At 46.6% G+C, this 22,831-nt stretch overlaps 1 protein-coding gene across 1 annotated transcript; it reads left to right on the top strand.

Moving 5' to 3' along the window:
• The first annotated feature begins 6,605 nt into the window (after positions 1-6,605).
• On the top strand, positions 6,606-22,828 carry THBS1 (thrombospondin 1). Its single transcript, XM_030842955.2, has 22 exons — positions 6,606-6,759; positions 7,334-7,429; positions 7,701-8,260; positions 9,174-9,249; positions 9,531-9,730; positions 9,845-9,967; positions 11,017-11,110; positions 12,512-12,685; positions 12,996-13,172; positions 13,476-13,649; positions 13,887-14,014; positions 14,121-14,273; positions 14,715-14,933; positions 15,298-15,405; positions 15,952-16,111; positions 16,255-16,373; positions 17,978-18,212; positions 18,402-18,629; positions 18,799-19,070; positions 19,481-19,578; positions 19,682-19,821; positions 20,728-22,828. The coding sequence occupies exons 2-22, from the start codon at positions 7,363-7,365 to the stop codon at positions 20,733-20,735; spliced, it is 3,513 nt and encodes a 1,170-aa protein (XP_030698815.2). The 5' UTR covers positions 6,606-6,759; positions 7,334-7,362; the 3' UTR covers positions 20,736-22,828.
• The last annotated feature ends 3 nt before the right edge of the window (positions 22,829-22,831 follow it).

Genomic DNA, 22,831 nt, shown 5'->3' with positions numbered 1-22,831 from the left:
GATATCACTTGAAACAAATTCCTGGTAACCCAGCCATTTGGTTGCTCGCCATATTTCCCAGTAGCATGTGAGTCTTTCACCCAGACTGAAATTGGATGCCAATCTCCACGTCATAGTCAACCTTCAGAATTCTTCGCATAACAGTTGGGGTTTTATTTATGTGTGCCCGTCTTACCTGACACTTGTAATTTTCTTCCAGGAAAAAGAAAAAAAATAACAGAAAACTTGGAAATGCCACTTAATCTGGACTGCACATGGGAAGACTGTTCAGAAAACTTGAAAAATTATAATTTATAAGTGGGTGGTGTAAAGTAGCACGTGGAATCTCAGAAAAGTTCAATTCTTTAGGAGGAATGTGTTTCATTAGCATCAGAAGCCAACTCCCTCACAGAAGTCCTGGAAACTCTATTGTTTCACAACCTTGCAGACTCATAGACTTCCTTAGCGACAGGACCTCTGGAGGTCGCTCAAGTCCAGATTAACTACCAAATCCATACTCTTGGTAAAGGCATCCAGAAAACGTTTCACAACCTATCTCAGGAACATTCCAGTGTGTTACCAACCTCACTTTTAGGAAATCCTTCATTATTTCCAAAGATATTCGTATTGCTCCGCATCCTTCGTGAAAATAGCAAGATCAACACCTTTCCAATTTCAGTACCAAAAAAGGTACAGAATTAAAGTGCATTCTACTCTTCTGCAAGCTAATTTATCTGTACTTTTTTTTCATCTTTATCTACCTCTATGGCTCCTATACATAACCCAGGTGCTCCCTGGGTCTTTCACTTGTGGGCAGAACAACTCAACATCTCACTCTACAAAAGATTTGGTTGGTACTGGGCCAAAGGATCATTTCACAATTCCTAGAAACGCCATAAGGCCAGATTGCTTCAAGTTCTATAAAACTTGTTTAAGAATCAAAGCGATTCTCCATCGTGTCCTAGGCTGGATAAATCTGAAGTGATGGCGCGTTTCTAAAGCAACTGACAATCCCGACCTCTAGCCAGAGGGTAGCACCCTCCCGGGAGCAGCAATAAACAGCTCAGTAAACTCGAAAGAGAAGTCCAGGAGGGTTGGGACTCTGCTTGAGGGGGAGAGGAGGGAATGAATAGTGCAGGTGGGCCTTTGGTTAACAAGCTGTTTTCGATCTCATCTGCTCTGTCTTTCCTTCCTCCCTCTTCCCTAGCCCTCCTGATTCTCCTACCTCTCTCTGCCTCCCTATCTTGGGCATGTACCTTGTTGTTAACTGGCAAACTGGAAAGCATTTCTGCTTATTTTAATACTGAAACATTTTTGAAACCATATGAAATGAATCTCGAAGAGCGGAACCACATACAGAGCAAGGCTTTGAGCTGGAGGTGTGGGCACCTGAGTTGTTCCCTGGACTACCCCACCAACACGCTCTAAGTCACTTCACCTCTTTGAACCAGCCTCTTCATCTGCTAACTGGGTGGTTGGACCAGATGGCTGTCGCTAGCTTGAAAAATTCCATGGTTTTAGTTCCGGAGGAATTTCAAGCCCTGATGGAAAGTGAAGAAACTGGCAGGCAGGAGGCATGATTTGGCCTCATTAAATCAAGTCCCAGAGATGATTATGTTTTCCCAGCCCACCCCCCGCCCCTTATTTGCAAGTCTGCCTTCGGATGCATGGTCTTCTTGCAGGGTGACAAACACTGAAAAGAAAAAGTTTCCACAATGAAACCCAGACCAGCCCATACTTACTGATACCCCAAAAGAGCATCAAGATGATAACGCATAAAAGTTGAATAGAGAATAAAGTCTGAGGATCTAATGGACAACATGGTGACTAGAGTTGATAGCACCCTACTGTGTAATTAAAATTTGCTAAGAGAGTAGAACTTAAGTGTTCTCACACACACACGGAAAAGGTAGCTATGTGAGGTGAGGGATGTGTTCATTAACTCAACGAGGGGAATCGTTTCACAATGTACGTGTATCTTGTATCATCATGTAGTCTACTTTAAATATTTTACAATTTTGTCAATGATACCTCAACAAAGCTGGAAAAAAGGTGAATAGAGAGAAGAGTATGAAAGGGGAGTCAGAGAGGCTGCTCTCAAACACAGGGCTTTCCATCTCCACCCTGGGTAACCCTGCAACCCTCACCCAGAGCACTAACAGGCCTCTTATCAAAGACGGCATTAGAGGTTTCTCACTATTACACATTAAGAGGCTGTCCTCTGTGTCCTCACTTTCCTTTCTTGCTGATCTTCCCCACTTCCATCTCTCGAATCAGGTCAAAACCTCACCATCTCCTCTGTCCGTCTTCTTGCCCCATAGCCTCAATTTCCCAGCAGATCAATTTCCCAACCCCTTCATTCCACATAAGCTTATTCTGCATACTCTTTCCTTGTGAACCCACTGGACTATACCTCACAGTTCCCCAAAGAAGGGATGCAAAGACACAATAACATCAGAAGTAACACTCTGTCTCTCTCCAGTCAGCCGTGAGTCATGTTTGGGACTAGACTGGCCTGCTGGCAAAGGGACAGGAAGAGAGAGAACACTGCAGCTTTTCTGGAAAGCACCTTAATAATATACGTGAAGAGTCTTTAAAACATTTTTATCCTATGACCTGTGCTTATTTCTCTTACCCTAAACAATTCAGAAGAGGTTCAAGCAAAATGTGTGTGAAAAGACCAAGCAGAGGGAATTTAAAAGCTGCATAACTTAGGACGTTTGTGGCTCTAAGTAACGAAAAACAACAAACTGGCTTAACTAATAAGCACATATCCAGAGAAACTGGGAGGTACATGGCCTTTAAGGTTGGCAGATTAAGCAACTCAAAAATGTGCTCTGACTTACAGGTTCTGTCCACGTCTCTGCCCTTCCTTCTCTAGCGCTGGTCTCACATTGTCTGGCTCCCCCGGTAGCCAACAGCGCCCAACAGCGTTTATCAGCATCCTCGTTCACGTCCAGATGGAGATGGAGAAAACCTGATTTCACATGGCTCTTTCTTCAGAGGAAGAACTGGTTCCAGAAGCCTTCAGCAAAACTCTCATTAGCCAGAACTGGGTCTCATGCTAATTCCCAAATCAATCACCAGCTGGGAAGGGGAGATGGTGGCGGGGAACATAATTACCCTTAAAGCAATAGTCCTACCCCTTTCCCACTGAGATGGATTCTCCAAGGGTTTGCTTCAATTCTGTGGGGGAAGGGTACAATGTTCAGGGGTCCATCACCCCAGGAGCTCAGGAATAACTGCAGGAAATGCTGGCGAGTCAGGTAGCTGGTGAGCGCTCAGTCTTTCTGGGCCATACATTGACTTGAGTATAAAGGAATTTGGAAATTCAAATATTAGAGCTTTTCCCAAGCCCAAACCTTTGGATATTTACATTCTAGTCCTTACACATAAGAAAATAAAAGTGATTTTGAAAAACTGTATAATAAAGAAGGGAGGGTGATGAGTAATGTGGTAGAGAGGATGCATATTTCCAAATATCACAGAAAGAAGAAACAAGACCACTTAAAGCCGCTGGAGAACATCTCGTGAAGGAGGGGGGAGCTTGAGCTGGTATTTGATTGAAGGATAAGAAAAACCTGTTGGTAACTTCCCTCTGGCTCTGACCATTGAGGCAGCTGAAGTAAAACAACTTTGAACCATGATCTAGGAAAAATATTCAGAAGGAATGAATTTCTGCTGTCTTCATTTTAGAGATGATGTGATTTTGGTCTATTGTAGAATACAACAATACTTGGTTGCTGTTCACTTCTAGGAAAATACTAAGAAAAATGCTGAACATTTCCAGCATTTTAAAAAAATTCCTACACAAAATACAAGCCCACCTTGCTTCTCTTTGCTAAATAAACAAAAAAAATTTTTTTCTCAATTATCTTGCTCTCCTTAATCACATACAATTTTTAAACTAGCTATTACTGACTGTCCTTTCTTCCTATGTATTGACAGTGTTTTTAGGTCAATCTCATGCAATTAGGGGGAATCTGGAAAAAGGAAATCCTATATAGCAAAATGCCATATACCTTACAATTTTATTTTAAATACTTAATCCTCAAGGATGGCAACTTAGCAAAGAGAGAACCAGACCGTCTCCCTGGAAGGCCATCCTTTGGATCCATGTCAGATTATTGGCCTGAAATCCCAGCACTTGCTGGTCAAGGATACACACACACAAGAGGGACGATGTCCCCTGCGTTAAAGGTATAGGTTGTCTTTCCCCTTTTCCCATCCTGCTTCTCTCCTAAAGCGTCCCAAAATTCTTTAGGTTTCTGGGGAATATTTTCAGCACACGATGACCAGCAGGATTGTGGGTGAGTTCCTATCAGCGACCCAGACACCCCTCTCACTGTGATCCTTTCCACCAGAAAAACTGGAGTACCATGGCTTGGGCAAGGCCTTTGTGTTTGAGACAAGTAACTCCCATACCTCTGTCAGCTTTCTCTGACATGAAAGCTCTTCCCTGCCACCGTACAGGTCACCTTCCCATTTGTAAGGCATATAAAAGGTTATAGATTTCTTCTCCTTGTTTTGTTGAAAGAAGCCAAGTTCCAAGAAAACTCCAGAGGGATTCCTACAGTCCTTCAGTCCCGGAAGTGGCTAGCCTGAAGGGGCATTCCAGGGAGCTTCTGCTCTGTCCTTGCGGCTAAGCCTCAAGGAGATGATGTTTTTATAAAAGGAGAGATGTATCCTGCTTTGGTGGGCCATTTGTGGCCCTCGAGCCCTCTGCTCATCTGTATAAAATTAGCAAATGAGCCAAAGGAGCAGGGAGCCATCAGCTGGCCATCCTCTGAAAACCGTCCCTAAGTTTATTAGGGCATTATTAGTAGCAAGTGAAGGAAAAAAAAAAAGTCACCTTTCAAGGAGCAAACAGGACACTAGGGAAGGAGAGGGAAGGGGAGGGCTGTGTATGGCTGCTGACTCTGGAATCTTCAGATCTGTTTGGATGAATCATTACCTATGACTTTCACGACAGGAATCTGATTTGACTAATCATGCAACAGAGACTTTTATTTCTGTCTTCCAGCCCGTGAACTCTGTCAGGTTCAGTTATTACTTAAGCAACAAACAAACAACTGTCTCAGGAACACACTTATCCTCTAGAGGTGCTTGCTGAGTATTGAGTAACTAGAACACACTCCGTCACCCACATGCCCCTTGTCACACAAGAAAAGTGAAATTGCTGTGGGATGAATGTAAACTTGCGGGTGTTTCCAGCAGTCAGGAGTCCGGCCACACGTAAATGCTAAGGAGGGAAGTGAACCCCGGGGCTTTCCCTGGCCGGTGGCTGAGATCCTTATTTGGTGAAGCTACTACCTGCTCCCTGGGTCCCAGGGCCAGTCTGATGGTGCGGGATCACAGCGGGGGAAGTGTAGCTGCTGGCGCCCCAGCCGGAGGTGATGAATGGAATTCCAGGCAGCTGGAGTCATGCTGGCTTGGGACGGTGGCTTGGACACCAGACTTCCAATGACAGACATATTAAGCAGCAGCGCTCACGGCAACTGGTGCACCCACAGAAATGTAACCCACACCTCGGTTTCGGGAGCCGAAAAATGAAAAGAACGTTTAGGGAGAAAAAGAAAAAAAAAGGAAATAAAATGATAAGCAGAGGGTAATTTATTACTCTACGGGTCTGTTCTGTAAATAATTTGAGACCCTGGAGCCACATGGTGCTGCAAATCCTCCAACCTCCAAAGGAGTCACGTTAAGAAGCACGAGTGGGCACAAAAACTGTTTTTCAAGACACAATTTCAATGTTGGCTTGAGGGAAGTGGATAAGAATAAGTTTCCTTAACATTCCTGACTAGAAAGAAGCGGTCAGCTCGCGTCCCCTTGATCAGAATTCGCATATCGCCCCCAAGCGGCCAGCCCTGGAAGCGCCGCAGCAATTGGGAGAAGGGACTTGCCCGGGGACTCCGGGGCCGGCAGCTGCAGAAAGGATGCCCTGACGCGCCGTGGGAAGCCGAGCCCCGTAGCCGCCCTGCTGGCCGGCGCGACACCTTACTCACGTCCCTCGCGGGGCGGGGTCAGGCGGAGGACAGGCGTGGGGCGAGGGCAGGAGCGCGGCGCCAAGTGGGTCCCATGGTCCCCACCCCACCTGGATGGATGGACGAGGGTCAACAAGTACCCAAGAGGGAACTCCTTCAACAACTGATTTCCTCATGGTCCTATTTACCCCGTCGGGCTCAGTTTTTCCCGTACAAACGGGCTCGTGTCCACCCTTCAGCCGTCGCGCAGGCACTCAAGGGAATGGGTTTGCCTGAAAGCCCCCCCCTAAGGGTCTTGGGTGGCTGTCCAGAGCCCCGTCGGCTCGGGATGCGCACAGAGCGCACGGGGCCGCGCGGCGCCAGAGCCAAAGTGCTGAGCCCATGAGCGCCAAGGCCGCGTGGGCGGGCACCTAATTTTCTGAGAAGTTCCAGTGCTCCTCGGCCCGACCCCTGTCGCCCCCCTTCCCCTTCTAGCTGGAAAGTTGTGCGCCAGGCAGCGGGGGGCGGAGAGAGGAACCCAGACTGGCCCCCCCCTCCCGCTTCCTGCCCGGCGGCCTCCCATTGGCCAGAGGAAACCCCAGGAATGTGAGCGCCTCTTTAAAAGCGAGCGGCTCCACCGCCTTGCCAGCCAGTGCACTCCGGCCGGCCGCCGAGCGCTCACCACGGCGAGCTCTCCCCGCGCAGCCTCCGATCCCTCGGCCTCCGGGCGTACCGCTCTGCCCGTGCTTCTCCAGCGCTCGGTACCGTCGCTGCGCCTTCGTCGCCGGCCCCGGCCTCTGCATCCGTGTCCACACAGGTAAGGAGTCCCTGGGCGGCCGCCGAGGACCAGTGCTGCCCTGGCCATCCACCTGGAGCTCCCAGGCTTCGGCGCCTCAGCGACCCCGGATCTCATACTTTTCGTCTTCCCCATCCTGTCCCTCCCAGCCGCTGGGGGACCCTTCTTATGGAAGGGCTCCAGGGCCATCCTCTCCAGCCCTGGGGTTCACAAACCAACTCGCCAGGACACCCCAAGATTTTCTTCTCCTCGTCTTCCCTAAACCTTTCTATCAGTCCTCTAGAAAAGAGTTTAGACTCCCCCCGTGCCCTCCCCGGGCCCCCAAACTATATCTCCTGATGCTGCTGTTTACCCTCAACTTCTTAAGGAAGAGCACCCCGCCCCCCGATTGTTGGTCTTGCCCCACAATCTCCTCCCCTCAACTCTCTCGTTTTCTTCCTGCTGCCCTCTCCAAAGTAAGTACTGTTGCCCCTCGTTGCCGCAAACGTGGAGCCAAAGGGGGATCCCCAGGGACCCGGCCCCAAGCCCAGCCAGGTTCTGCCCACCCGCCCTGCTTGGCTGCCTCTGACCCTGGGCTCTGTGCTTCTTGCTGCAGGCTCCCTGCTGGGCACAAACAGCTCCACCATGGGGCTGGCCTGGGGACTCAGTGTCCTGTTCCTGTGGCATGTGTGCGGCTCCAACCGCATTCCAGGTGAGTCTGTATAATACCTTTTGAGGGGGGAGGGAAGAGGTCCGGTTACCCCAGGTGTGCCTCCCTCCCACGCACTCCCCTCCCAGCTGCTTCTCCCCTGAGCCCTGACCGAACGTCGGGATGCAGGTTCCCTCTGACCCTGGTGTTTATTCAGCTCTTTCGGTGGCTGCCAGGAGCTTTCACCCTGTCCCTCTGCCCCACACCCCAGAGCTGAGCCCCACCCCAGGCCCAGCCCAGAGAGCTCACCGTGTGTCCTGCTCTTGTCTAATAGAGTCTGGGGGAGACAACAGCGTGTTTGACATCTTTGAACTCACGGGGGCTGCCCGCAAGGGTTCCGGGCGCCGACTGGTGAAGGGTCCTGACCCTTCCAGCCCAGCTTTCCGCATCGAGGATGCCAACCTGATCCCCCCTGTGCCTGACGACAAGTTCCAAGACCTAGTGGATGCTGTGCGGGCGGAGAAAGGTTTCCTCCTCCTGGCCTCCCTGAGGCAAATGAAGAAGACCCGGGGCACGCTGCTGGCCGTGGAGCGGAAAGACCACTCCGGCCAGGTCTTCAGCGTGGTCTCCAATGGCAAGGCGGGCACCCTGGACCTGAGCCTGACCGTGCAGGGGAAGCAGCATGTGGTGTCGGTGGAAGAAGCACTCCTGGCGACCGGCCAGTGGAAGAGCATCACCCTGTTTGTGCAGGAGGACAGGGCCCAGCTGTACATCGACTGTGAGAAGATGGAGAATGCTGAGCTGGATGCTCCCATCCAAAGCATCTTCACCAGGGACCTGGCGAGCATCGCCAGGCTCCGCATCGCCAAAGGAGGTGTCAATGACAATTTCCAGGTGAGGCCTCTTCAATTCCCGGTCCATGGGGTCGACTGAGAGGCAGCTGATCTGCCAGGAGGGCAATCACAGGAGAGGCAGGGGTTCTAGGACAGGAAATCCTGCCTGTGTATTAAAGCAGCGGTTCTCACACTTCAGGGAGCATCAGAGTCACCCGGAGGACTTGCTACAATGGGTACTGCTGCACCCCACCCCTAGAGTTTCAGATTCAATAGGTCTGGGATGGGGCCTGATAATTGGCATTTCTAACCAGTTCCAGGGTGAGGTTGGCGCTGGTGTTCTGGGGACCAGACTTTGAAAACCACTAAAGGAAACAAGAAATAGTTTTCCTATAACAGCCTGTTCAAAACCTTAAATACTCTTTATGCTCTTCTCAAGGAAAGAACTTATTTCAAATGTGTTCCAGCAATTACAATACTGCTTGAAGTGGGTACTTTTAGGAGCAGAATAAATACCACTTTGCTATTTGATTCCTCATGGGGATGTAACTGGTCTCAAAGAAAAGATTAAAATAGTGGCTATTTGCTGCTGCAGCTTCTTCCATGCTTAAACGTCTAGATCTTTGTATCTGTGGCTTTGAAACGCCCACAGTTAACTCTTTGACACTGGAGAGTGTCATTATATCCTCCGGTCTCAGTATCAGATTCCATTTCCTGTGTCTCCGAGTAGGCTGATAACTGAATTCTTTGTACAACACTGAAGACTTGGCACAAGACACAGTTAAGATTTTTGAAGTTGTTTGGCTGTTCATGTTGGTGTGTTATTTTGACATGGTGATCTTAAAAGGGAGTTCTTTGAAACTTCTAGAACATCTGTTGTGTGCTTTTCCCAGCATAAACAGTCTCCCCCACCCACTGACCCCCGCCCCCCCTCCCCCACCAAGCGTCTACAAATAATGTGTGTCCTCCCACAGGGCGTGCTGCAGAACGTGAGATTTGTCTTTGGAACCACACCAGAAGACATCCTCAGGAACAAAGGCTGCTCCAGCTGTAAGTGTTTTTAGGGCATACAGGGAAACTGGGGCAATTCCACCCAAAACAAGTTGAGAAACGTATGCAATGGTGGTTGTGCATAAATTACCCCAGGGAACATAGCTAAGAGGTATATAAAGGTGACCTCCAACAGCACACACATGCATCCCGTCCTCCTGCATCCCTCACCCAAAATGAAATGTCTTTTACGGCTAGGAACCCTGGGGACTGGCAGGTGAGGTCTTCTGCTTGAAGATCCTCTATAACTTTCCCCATCGTGTTCCTCTGTTCCTTGGCAGCTACCAGTGTCCTTCTCACCCTTGACAACAATGTGGTGAACGGTTCCAGCCCTGCCATCCGCACCAACTACATTGGCCACAAGACAAAGGATCTGCAAGCCATGTGCGGCATCTCCTGTGACGAGCTATCCAACATGGTCCTGGAGCTTAGGGGCCTGCGCACCATCGTGACCACGCTGCAGGACAGCATCCGCAAAGTGGTCAGTGGCCTCCGCCCCCCCGCCCGCTAGCACGAGCCCTCGAACGTGTACCACCGATGATGCTGAGGGACTGAAAGTGAGGCTGGACGCTAATGACCTTTCTCCCCCTTTTAGACTGAAGAGAACAAAGAGCTGGTCAATGAGCTGAGGAGGCCCCCGCTCTGCTACCACAACGGAGTCCAGTACAGGAATAGCGAGGAGTGGACGGTGGACAGCTGCACTGAGTGTCGCTGCCAGGTAAGGGGCTCGAGAGACTGAAATACGAACAGACGGTGCACTGAAGCCACAGTCTCTGGGGGAAGATCCAGATAGCCACACAGGCCCTTTTTATGTTCCATGGCCTGATAACCCAAATGGTGTCTTTTTCTTAAGATGCAGTTATGACATCTATAAAATCTTTAAATGCCCAAGAGTTTTTCAAAGTCTTAATGATACCCCAGGCTAAGTATCTAAAAGAACACATCTACTTAAACATCTCAGTAACTTACCTGCTTTAGTTCGAGGGCTAAGTGTTGAATGTCAGGTAAGTAAAACCTAGTTGATCTTTCTTCCCCCCAACCCTAATTCGTATTCAGCTATGACACAGAGATTCTTTTAATACAGTACTGATTGCTGTGCAAATCACTTAGCCCACCATGTTAGGACAGAACTGTCCACTTAGCTCAGATGGCGCTGCCTGCAGTGTGTATGTCCTTCTGGATCCCCCCGCCCACCCTGCAACGCCAGGGGCAGGGGAGTGAAGGGGGTTTACCTGACTCATTGAGCAAAGTCAAGCTGAAATACAAATCACGGATTGCTGGATTTGCGAGTCAGATTTACTAAATTCCCATTCTCGACCAATATAATATAAAGCCAGATCTATACATGAGAAAATACGATGCTCATTGATCTTCTTTTCCCCATAAAGATATAATTTAAAACTTTTCAAGTCCTGGCTGAGTTTCATGAGTTTGATTTTTAGATGCAGAGTAATAGATCTGACCCATGACATTCAGTGGTTCCCGCTGGAGAAACTCTTCACGCTGTCCTGTGCATGAGAAAGTGACTAAGTGGCAATTAAGAAAGCTCTCTCCGAGGGGTGGAGTGACAAGTAACTAGCACCAGAACTGTCTCTACAGTACTGGTGGCTGCCAACATGACAGAGGCAGATCTTCTATTAAAATCATTCCACTAGAGCATTTAACAGCCCTGACCACGTGTCAACCTGTAATGGAAATGTTTCAATATGTAAACTTTGGCTTGCAGTATGCCTAGTAAACCATTTCTCCCTCACTCCTGCCCTGCAGAACTCAGTTACCATCTGCAAAAAAGTGTCCTGCCCAATCATGCCCTGCTCCAATGCCACAGTTCCTGATGGAGAATGCTGCCCGCGGTGTTGGCGTAAGTTCTTAAAACTGCATAATCATGCTTCAGCGACTGGATCAACTGTACATAGTGCTTGAACCCCACCCCCATCTCCATCATATGTTTTTCATTCAGTTTCTTGCTGCGACACCTGGTTAACTGATGGCTTGTCTGCTGTAGAGAGCCAAAAGTGCCCTTATGACTAAACTTGATTACCCCCCTGGATCACAGTACAGGCAATAATCTTGGTATAGCTTATTGAGAATGATCCTATGCTTTGAGGAAAGAAGAGAGGAATCGGTAGCAGTGATAGCTCTAAGTTGACTGCTTTTAGAATTTGACCTTATGGCCTAGAGTCAAGAAAAATCTGCTCACCAGAGAAATGGATGGCTTTGGTGCGAGCATTGGACTTAATTGGGCCTGAAAGTTCTACCCATTTTGTATACAGACATAAGAGACCTAAGACAAAACAGCAGTTTGAGTGTCAGGGCCATAAAAGAAATAGGGCACTGTGTTGTTTCATGGTACCCAATCCCTGGCTTTTGTTGCCAGTATGAATTAATCACTTTGCTGAGACAGTATAGTAGGTACAAGTCATAAAAATGATTCATCACAACTAAGATAAATAAGACGAGAAAGTAGCACTCACCCTTCACACCCACACCTCCCACACCCACTGCACCTACACACACTGATCACAACTCAGAATAACCAGTCCCCTCCAGAGATCACTTCAGGTGTGGGTTAAAGGGAACAAAGCCAGCTGGGGACTGGCGGAGCTCTGAACTTGAATCAGGGATTGCTAGGAAAGGTTCCAGCTGATGGCAAGAGAAAACAAGTTCTCTGTCTCGTGTCAGATACAGCTAGACGTGACTGTAGTCATCGTGCCTGGGCAGATGATAAACAAACGCACTTTCCTCTTGTGAAGATATATGCAGAAAAGGTCCCAAATGCTAGGGTGAGAGAAGCAACATACTGACTAACCTCATGACCGAGCTGGAGCCACAGCCAACAGCGGCTCTGCTGCCTTCAACTTCATCTGCCAAACACACGGTCTCTGGCTCCCCTGAAAGGCAGAAGTGACTCCTATAAGTTGCCTAAAACTCAAGTATTTTTGGAAGCCTGGGACTGGAACTGCCTACTGAAATATCTTAAGTCAGAAAAGGGAAACTCATTTGAAATGCAGACAGGAGGAGAGAGGGAGTGATGAATAGGAACACACACAGGGAAAAGGCTCAGCTGTACCAGCCCAGGCAAAGCATGCAACTGCTACGAGGCTGTGCACAGAATGACCTGGCATAAACCCCTTGGCCACTGGCCTAACAACTACATTGCTTGTCACCCTCTAGCAAGGGAAGAAGAAAGTCCTGAGCAGAGCAGTCTAAAGAATAGCTTGTTTTAATGATTGCACGCTAAATGCGCCCATGTCCTCTGCAGCCAGCGATTCTGCGGACGATGGCTGGTCCCCATGGTCTGAGTGGACCTCTTGCTCTGTGACATGTGGCAACGGAATCCAGCAGCGTGGCCGCTCCTGCGACAGCCTCAACAACAGATGCGAGGGCTCCTCCGTGCAGACACGGACCTGCCACATTCAGGAGTGTGACAAGAGATGTAAGTATCTTGGCCACTTGGGGATGTGGAGAACTGACCTGTCCCTGTCGTCACCAACAGCAGCTCCATAATACAGAGGTTAAGAGCACAGGTTCTAGCCTCTGGACCTAATCCCAAGTCTCCCCCTTATCTATGCACCCTTGAGCACAACTTAGCCTCTCTGAGGCTCTTTCCTCATCTGCAAATCGGGGGTAAGAATAGTTCCTGATAGGGCTAGTTTGAAGATTTTGTTTAGATAATGCATTTAAAGGCACTAGCACAGAGCTTGGCTCATGGGAAGCACCGTATAACCATCTGGTTTGTCCTTTAGTTAAACAGGATGGCGGCTGGAGCCACTGGTCCCCGTGGTCGTCTTGTTCTGTAACATGTGGAGACGGTGTGATCACAAGAATCCGGCTGTGCAACTCTCCCAGCCCCCAGATGAATGGGAAGCCATGTGAGGGCGAAGCTCGGGAGACCAAAGCCTGCCAGAAAGACGCCTGCCCCAGTAAGTGCATGCGTCACCCGGCAGCAGCTCTGCCCAGCTGGCTGGCTGGCATCTGCAGCTTCCAGCTCGGTGGGTCATGGACGGGGAAAGGTCCCTTCCTAGAGAAACAAATAGAAGCACAGTCCTGCACAGCGCAGCAGCTTCTTTTAATGGAAAACAGAAAGAACAATTTCAGACTCACCTTCTTCCAGAACATTCGTTCCATGTGTCAGGGTAGCATGAACAGACTCAGGAGAGTCTCCTGTGAAGGTAAGGCGTTTGAAAATCGGCGTTAACTTTGGCCTGTGGTTCATTTTCTTACAGTCAATGGAGGCTGGGGACCCTGGTCGCCATGGGACATCTGTTCCGTCACCTGTGGAGGAGGGGTGCAGAAACGTAGTCGGCTCTGCAACAACCCCACACCCCAGTTTGGAGGCAAGGACTGCGTTGGTGATGTGACAGAAAACCAGATCTGCAACAAGCAGGACTGTCCCATCGGTAAGCCATGCAGCCCAGGACAAAACCACTGAGTGCCATGGTTAGCGTTCACAGGGGTTCGGCTTTGAATGGTCCTGAGTGATTTGATTACTCTAAAATGCCAGACGGACAGCATAATCTCAACAAGCTATCAGTTGTTTAGATCCTACAATATTTTACACCCTGGTTGAAGTGTCCGGAATGGCAGTTACTGGGAAGCAGCTGAGACCCACCATTTGCCTGTCTCTCTTGTCTCAGATGGATGCCTGTCCAATCCCTGCTTTGCGGACGTCAAGTGTACCAGCTACCCTGACGGCAGCTGGAAGTGTGGTGCTTGTCCCCCGGGCTACAGCGGAAATGGCATCCAGTGCAAAGATGTTGATGAGGTGAGAAGCTGGGAGTTACCAGACCTAGGAAAGCAGCTCACCTGTCCTAGTCATTTCCTTTGGCAGTGTTCTCTAAACACGAAGCAAACTGCTATTTCTTCCATAGTGCAAAGAAGTCCCTGATGCCTGCTTCAACCACAACGGAGAGCACAGGTGTGAGAACACAGACCCCGGCTACAACTGCCTGCCCTGCCCGCCACGCTTCACCGGCTCGCAGCCCTTCGGCCGGGGCGTGGAACATGCCACCACCAACAAACAGGTAGAGCAGAGGGGACTCGTAGACGGGAGTGAAGGAGGGGTGTCCTCAAGCGAAAGAGCCACGAAAGGAGGGAACGTCATCTTATACCCTTCACAAAAAACAGGGAAGGGGGTGAGTGGACAACCTAGCTCTTAGAAACGGGACTAGAAAATCCACTGTAGCTCCAGCAAGGAAAACAGGTCCATCACCTCTGACAATGCTGCCCTGGAACAAGTTGTGAGTGGATGGGCTTCTAAGTGCCTAGGTGCTGAGCAATTTCAAGGAAAACGCACAAAAAGCCACGTTAGCCTGTAACCTGGACATACCCGGGGCGGATGGGGAGGACCCACACTCTTCCCATGGAGCTCTGTCTGTTCAGAGACGATGGGGATCTGGGTTCTTGGTTCTGTGGTGTCTGGGGACTCTCGAAGGCTCTGCCTTAATGTCAGGATGTACCCTCAGGTGTGCAAGCCCCGCAACCCCTGCATGGACGGCACACACGACTGCAACAAGAATGCCAAGTGCAACTACCTGAGCCACTACAGTGACCCCATGTACCGCTGCGAGTGCAAGCCCGGCTACGCCGGCAACGGCATCATCTGTGGGGAGGACACAGACCTGGACGGCTGGCCCAACAAGGACCTGGTGTGCGTGGCCAATGCAACTTACCACTGCAAAAAGGTAGCCCCCGCTTTCCTCGCCCACCTCCAGAAAGCCCTTATCAAGGGAACAGGCTGAGGGATTTTAAATGCTTAAAAGTCTGAAAATGAAACTGAAAGATTAAATCATCCAAAGGCAGAGCAGCCCTAATTCTTATTAATATTAAATCACTTGGTGCCAAGATCATGAATGGGGCAGCAGGCCCTGTGGGCAGTTGTGTTCCACAGTCGATTATGTTGTCCAAAAAAATGTTCACTTCTCTACCAAATACCAGCAGAGCATGGCTGTGTTCCCAGCGTGTACAAAGTCTAGAGCGTTTATCTCTGGTGCCTGAGCTGAGCAAAAGGCATGCAAACTGCAGCTGTAATGTGTCTTCTCTTTCCAGGATAATTGCCCCAACCTCCCCAACTCAGGGCAGGAAGACTATGACAAGGACGGAATCGGCGACGCCTGTGACGATGACGATGACAATGATAAAATTCCAGATGACAGGGTAAAAAACGTTTTCTACTCCTCTTTCAGCTTTTGTATTCAGCAACAGCCTGTAACACCTTGAGATTCAATGAAGTTACTGATATCTAGGATCATCAGAAGTTATTTGTTGTGTTTCAGTAGTTTGAGGACATAGATGTTGCCAAGAGAATTTTTAAATGAGGGTTTTGTTTTTCATCACAACCTTCCCTTCCGCCGGTTGGAGCAAGAGGTTACAATATGTGAACAAATGACACTTCGCTCCCCAGATTGGTTTCAAATGTCTTCTTTAAGTCACATTAAGATTTTCTTTGAGCGCACTGAGAGCAGTGATGTTGAGTTTCTATTTACATCTCACTGACTCGTAACCAACAGCAATTCATTTTTCACTCATTATGTCCTGGCTTTTAACTTTTGCAGTGACCATTTTACAGAGGATTCAATTAGTATATCCACTAAATAGAAAATAATTGTTGCATATTTTCACAGTTTTATAAATATTCTGCATGTGGTTTGAGGCGGGCTTCATGGACCGTGTTGTAAAATGCTCTGCTTCTTATCTTTGCAGGACAACTGTCCGTTCCATTACAACCCAGCCCAGTATGACTATGACAGAGACGACGTGGGAGACCGCTGTGACAACTGCCCCTACAACCACAACCCAGACCAGGCTGACACGGACAACAACGGGGAAGGAGACGCCTGCGCAGCAGACATTGATGGGGACGGTAAGGCACTCCCTGACTCCAGCGGGCCCCAGTGTCTCTCACTTGGCTCTCAACCTTGAGCAGCCCTGGCTGTTAGTGTGCGATTTGGTTGAAACAGCTGAGGCTGGAGATTCCAGCTCTTACCTGTCCCCTGTTCTCTGCAGGTATCCTCAATGAACGGGACAACTGCCAGTATGTCTACAACGTGGACCAGAGAGACACTGACATGGATGGGGTTGGAGATCAGTGTGACAACTGCCCCCTGGAACACAATCCAGATCAGGTCGGTGGATGCCTTTCAGAATCTTTCAGTAAAGTGTTAGAATATCCCTTTCTAGGCCTCTAAAAAATAGAGGAGTTAAACAGAGTTCAAACATTACCACGGCTCTCAGTGCTCTCATAGCCAATTGTAATATTTTCATGTGAACAGTTTGCCTGACATGAGTTCCTCGCAGAGTCTCATAGGTCTTTAGTGTGACAGTCTTGTAATGTCAATCCTGTCTTCTACAAGAAGGTCCACGTGACTTGCTCAGCGGGATCTACCATTGTTAAGATAAATTATACAAAGCAGAAATCTGTGGCTGACGACTCTACGGGAATATTAATCATATTTGAAACTCAGAGATGGAAGAAAATATCCCTAAGCACGATACACAACCATTTTCACGGCTAATGATATAATCTGGCTGCAAGAAATTCAAACTAAAAATAATTCCCCCAAACTGGAGAAATCCCTGTTTCATTGTCATTCTTCAAGTGTTTGGCACTGCAAGCAGATAATTCTCCGTAGCACTGCCAGGGAGTGCTGCAAATAGACATCAGCCAGAACAAGTTCCTTTTCTTGTGTAATTGCTCGTCATTATTTTCTAGCTGTGAAAGTTAAGGCATTGTTCTGAAAACATAGAAACCAGCTTTTAAAAAATGGGAATATTTTTAAAAGATTCAAAAAATGAGAAGTCCAGCTGAGCTCCTAATGTTTGTTCATTTGAGCTCCTATAAAACAGAAAGCAACAGGATGAATCTCTTTGGGGCCGTAATGGGAAAGCATGAATGATCTGGGATAGCTTTCCTGATCAAATGGCATTGAGGGTCATCTATGTTGAGTTTGGATCTTACTGTAAATTAAACCTCAATGCCGTTTAACCTCCCTGGATGAGTTTTTGGTTCTTCCGATAATAATAAAGTTTATAACAGTTAATGAATCATGTAAAAATCTTAATGGCAAAGAGCATAAATACTGGCAAGAAACATTTCAACTTGTGTATAAATAATCCCTAAGCATCCCACATACACTGAATAATGTAAAAAAGTACTCTTGAGAAGTACAGTTTTGAAAAAATTTAGAATTCTGACTACCTGAGCCAACAGTTGACAACCATCATGGACTAGAGATATAAAACCAAATACCTAAAAAAAGAAGAAAATAATTGATCCCACCATATGGATTTCCAAGTATGTATAAAAAGCAGTGCCATGTTGCCATGATTTAATGACCTAGAGTAGATGCTGACGTGTCAACAATTTCCTAATTGAAAACTTAAATGGAAAATAACAAATTGTACTCAAAGAATTTCATTTATCATTAAAATATAAGCAGTTAACATGGCATTCCATCCTTGGGGATTAGTTACTGCTTTCTATTGAATTTTATTTCGACAGTTTTCTATTTTAAAAAAAACAACAACAAAAATCCCTATTAAAACTGTCATATGAAAACAAGAGTCAAGAAGAAAAACATTTAAAATCTGTTAATATGACTAGCTTTTGGCAGTGGCATATAGACTTCAAACCTCACTGGCCGAATCCAACACTGGAGAATCTTACAGAAGTTCTCTTTAGCATCAATGATTCATACTCCAATTGACCCTCTGTTTCTGTCTCTTTCAGCTCGATTCTGACTCGGACCGCATTGGAGATACCTGTGACAACAATCAGGACATTGATGAAGACGGCCACCAGAACAACCTGGACAACTGTCCCTACGTGCCCAACGCCAACCAGGCTGACCATGACAAGGATGGCAAGGGCGATGCCTGCGACCATGACGATGACAATGACGGCATTCCTGATGACAAGGACAACTGCAGGCTCGTGCCCAATCCTGACCAGAAGGACTCTGATGGTGAGTCACTAGAGCCACTTTTAAAGAGAGTCACTGAAACCATGGCTGTCTGGATTCAGGAAATAAAAACAAAGCTGAATGCATTTAAGGATGAACAGACCAAATGTCAGCTTTGAGAAGACAGTGAATTTCTGGCACCAGTCACGGTTATTTCAGAATTTCACTGTACTCTTGCCTTTTTGGCCTCAGGTGATGGTCGAGGTGATGCTTGCAAAGATGATTTTGACCAGGACAACGTGCCAGACATCGATGACATCTGTCCCGAAAACGTTGATATCAGTGAGACCGATTTCCGCCGATTCCAGATGATTCCTCTAGATCCCAAAGGGACGTCCCAAAATGACCCTAACTGGGTTGTACGCCATCAGGGTAAAGAACTTGTCCAGACCGTCAACTGTGATCCTGGACTTGCTGTAGGTGAGTAGTGAGTTCTTCTAACGAAAGGCCAGTGCATAGAGGGGAAAGAAGCAAATATAAAAGCTGGCAGTCGTGTGTGTCCCCATGGGTGCTAAAAAATGCCTAGGAGTGTAACAGAGAACTTCCCGAAGGCTGCCGGTTTTAACCTGGGTCTGGCCTCCTCTTCCAGGTTATGATGAGTTTAACGCTGTGGACTTCAGTGGCACCTTCTTCATCAACACCGAAAGGGATGATGACTATGCCGGATTTGTCTTTGGCTACCAGTCCAGCAGCCGCTTCTACGTTGTGATGTGGAAGCAAGTCACTCAGTCCTACTGGGACACCAACCCCACAAGGGCTCAGGGATACTCCGGCCTTTCTGTGAAGGTCGTGAACTCCACCACGGGGCCTGGCGAGCACCTGCGGAATGCCCTGTGGCACACAGGAAACACCCCCGGCCAGGTGAGAACAACACCCTGCAGAAGGGGGAGAGGTGCTAGACCAGCACAAGGGATGCTGTGCTTTGGCCAGGCCTCCCGACAGGGAATCTTAGATATCACGTTCCCCGCATCACCAACTGCAGCATTAAGTTCTGCTTTGAAAAAACATCCTAGGGTCTGAGAGGGGAGCCCACTTCAAATCCAAAGGCAGTTTTAGCCTCTTCAAACAAACAAATAAAAGTTTCTCTTCTCTCTGCTTTATATGTACATTCAAGGCTACACATCTAATGAAAAAGGCCTTCGGAAAAAAATCCTACATTGCAGCCCTCTAATTTAGGTCAACTCTGTACCTTTCAAGCACCGTTTCTCATGGAATGAAATATAAATCTCATAATGAGGCTGTTTCAACCTTTTCGTTTCCTTTTCCTCCAGGTACGCACGCTGTGGCATGACCCTCGTCAAATAGGCTGGAAAGATTTCACCGCCTACAGATGGCGTCTGAGCCACAGGCCAAAGACGGGTTTCATTAGGTAAGATTGCTCTGATTAAATTTCACTTAAGTCACACTGACGGGAGAGAAGGAGAGGACCAAAAAGCAAGGGTGTCACTAACGCGACTTCCTTTTTCCTGCAGAGTGGTGATGTATGAAGGGAAGAAAATCATGGCCGACTCAGGACCCATCTATGACAAAACCTATGCTGGCGGTAGGCTAGGGTTGTTCGTCTTCTCTCAAGAAATGGTGTTCTTCTCTGACCTGAAATATGAATGCAGAGGTAGGAGCAAAATGACAGTGAATATACCAGTTGACATCCCTAGTTCAGACCAATACCAAGAATGCCAATCATGGGAGAGGCTGATTTAAAGGCTATTTTAGAGAAAGGGTTATTTATATTTTGCTGTTGAAGGCATATGATAAAAAATGAAATAGTGCCTATGAACTGCGGCTTATGAAGTGCTGAGTCCTTGTGAACCATTTTAATTTAGCAATCTCTGTTCTCTTCATAGCCAGCGCAAAGTAAACTGCAGACAAGCTCCTGTACAGTTCAGACCCCAGCAATAATACTAAAAATTTTTTAAATTTTACATTTCTATGTCTTGCACACCACTTAGTTTTATTCATGCCATTACGGCCCAGGTTGTCTTTCAGAACCTTTCCCTCTTGGAAAGAAAGGGAAAGGAGTATTGCCTTCATGTTGGCATGTTAAATTAATTTTCACTACTAACCTTTGCTCTTTTTTTCATTTAGTGGTTACTTAAGCTCTCACTGAGTCTAGCATTGGGTCTCCTACAAAACAGGTGCTTAATAAACGTTTACTGGGCCAAGCTTGGAGCCAACAAGATGAAGCACAGTAAAAAAAATATGGTTGCTGTTACTCAATATTTAAATTATGGTGTAATCTTTGAGTCTTAAGTTGTAAAATAAAACTCCCTAGAGTTTTAACACGGAAAGACTTAGAAATCACAGCATAAGTTCTGGAAGGTTATGCAGTGTCAAGCTCCTAGCAACCATGTTCCAACACACTAACGTGTAATTATATAAGCTGACAATCTTAAAATATGCTTTTGACATTATAAAAGTAGAGCTATGCCTAGGTTGTTAACGTATTAAGGGATATTAAGATGACGATGCCTTGATGAATTAGTTTATGTATTTATGTGTTTGTCTATTTATTTAACAGATTCCTAATCATCAAACTGTTGATGAAAAGACTGATCATAACCATTGCTGGTATTGCACCTTCTGGAACCATGGGCTTAAGAAAACCCCCAGGATCACTCCTCCCTGCCTGCCTTTGCTCTCTGCTTGCATCAGTGTGGACTCTTAGAACATGTGACTTGCCTCAAGAAAATGCAATTTTCCAAATCAGACTCAGCATTCAGCCTCTGAATGAGAAGAATCTTCCAAGGATATAAACAATGACTTTGGTTGGCTTTTGAAAAATCAAAAGCATCCACTTGCTTCGGTTGGAAGGTGCCTGTCCCACTCTGCTTTTGTCAGGGCAGAGGGCGATTGTGAGGCCAGCTCTGAGCAGTGGACTCCAAAGCGTTTTCAGGCGTGTGAGAGAAGGGAGGACTCGCTAGAATTGACAAACAAAACCAGCCCTGACCTACTCCCTCGGGAATGGGGGGGCGGGGCCGAAGCCCTAAGGGGAGGGCGCATACCCAAGAGACGATTGTATGAAGAAAACATGGAGGGACTGTTCCTTTTTCGGTACTAAATCATTTTCAGGGGAAAGACTGTTGATGGATTTCATGATGCTGACCCATGTTAGCTGATTGACCCACGTAAATAGGCACTTAAATAGAAGCAGGGAAGGAAGGAAAAGACTGGCTTGTGGACTTCCTCCCGGATTTCCACCCCTTACACATCACCTGTAGCAACCAGAACAGGGAGTCAGAACTAAACCAGCACAAGGCAGTGCTGGCTGCCACTGCCTGGTTATATTGAAATTGTCAGCTGTATTCCAGACGTAGCTTGTGCAGATGTAGCAGGGAAATAAGAAAACCTACCATCTCAGTGAGCACTGGGTTACCTCCCATGGGAAAGGTAGCCGTGCTTGTATTTTTATGGTTAGAAAGGCACAAAATTATCAACTAAGACATTCCTTTTCTCTCTTTTTTCCTGAATATCATGGAGTTTTCCAATTTTCTCTTTTGGACTGTAGTTTGGTGTTTGTTTTTTTTTTTTTTTACAAACATTTTACAATGTAAAATATTTATTTTTTACTTATTCTGGAGGATCTGTCTGAAAGACTATTCATGGAACAGGAAGAAGCGTAAGCATATCATCTTTGCTACAAGTCTTCATGACTGTAAGATTGTAAATACAGATTATTTATTAACTCTGTTCTACCTGGAATCTAGGTTTCATATGGAAAGTGTTTGAGAGCTGGTAGTTGAGATTGATCAGCAAAACTTTCATAGGAATGGCACAAGGAAATCAGCACAGCAAGCTGCTCTTCATTTTGTGCTTAGACTGAATGATTTGGGATTCTTCTTTTTTCCTTTATTTTTTCAAGTGGAATTATTTGGTTGTCCATTTGCAAGTGTTTTTAGTTTGCAAAGAAAGCCAGGAGGGCTTTAATACTGTTTTGCTCCATCCCTTGTGCCTATTTCCAGGGAGATGAAAAGCATCTACATTTATTATTTTTGCCTTTTTCCAAATGAAAAAAATGACAAAGGTGAAACTTGTATACAAATATTACCTCATTTGTTGTGTGACTGAGTAAAGAATTTTTGGATCAAGCAGAAAAGAGTTTAAATGTCTAACAAACTTAAAGCTACTGTAGTACCTAAAAAAAAAAAAGTCAATGTTGTACATAGTATAAAAATTCTTCACAGAAAAGTATTCCCAATAAGGAAATAGCATTGAAATGTTAAATACATTTTCTGAAAGTTGTGTTTTTCTATCATCTTGTATACCATTGCTTTATTTTTATAAATTATTTTCTCATTGCCATTGGAATAGATATCTCAGATTGTGTAGATATGCTATTTAAATAATTTATCAGGAAATACTGCCTGTAGAGTTAGTATTTCTATTTTTATAAAATGTTTGCACACTGAATTGAAGAATTGTTTGTTTTTCTTTTTGTTTTGTTGATTTGTTTTTTGCTTGTTACCCTCCTCCCTGTTTTTACTATTTGCCAATACTTTTCTAGGAATGTGCTTTTTTTGTACACATTTTTATCCATTTTACATTCTAAAGCAGTGTAAGTTGTATATTACTGTTTCTTATGTACAAGGAACAACAATAAATCATATGGAACTTTATATTTATAC

Source organism: Globicephala melas, chromosome 2 (genome assembly GCF_963455315.2).
Source record: "Globicephala melas chromosome 2, mGloMel1.2, whole genome shotgun sequence".
In the NCBI taxonomy this organism is placed as follows: Eukaryota; Metazoa; Chordata; class Mammalia; order Artiodactyla; family Delphinidae; genus Globicephala; species Globicephala melas.
The sequence above is the reverse complement of the archived record's forward strand: the minus strand, read 5'-3'. Positions and strand labels throughout refer to the sequence as shown.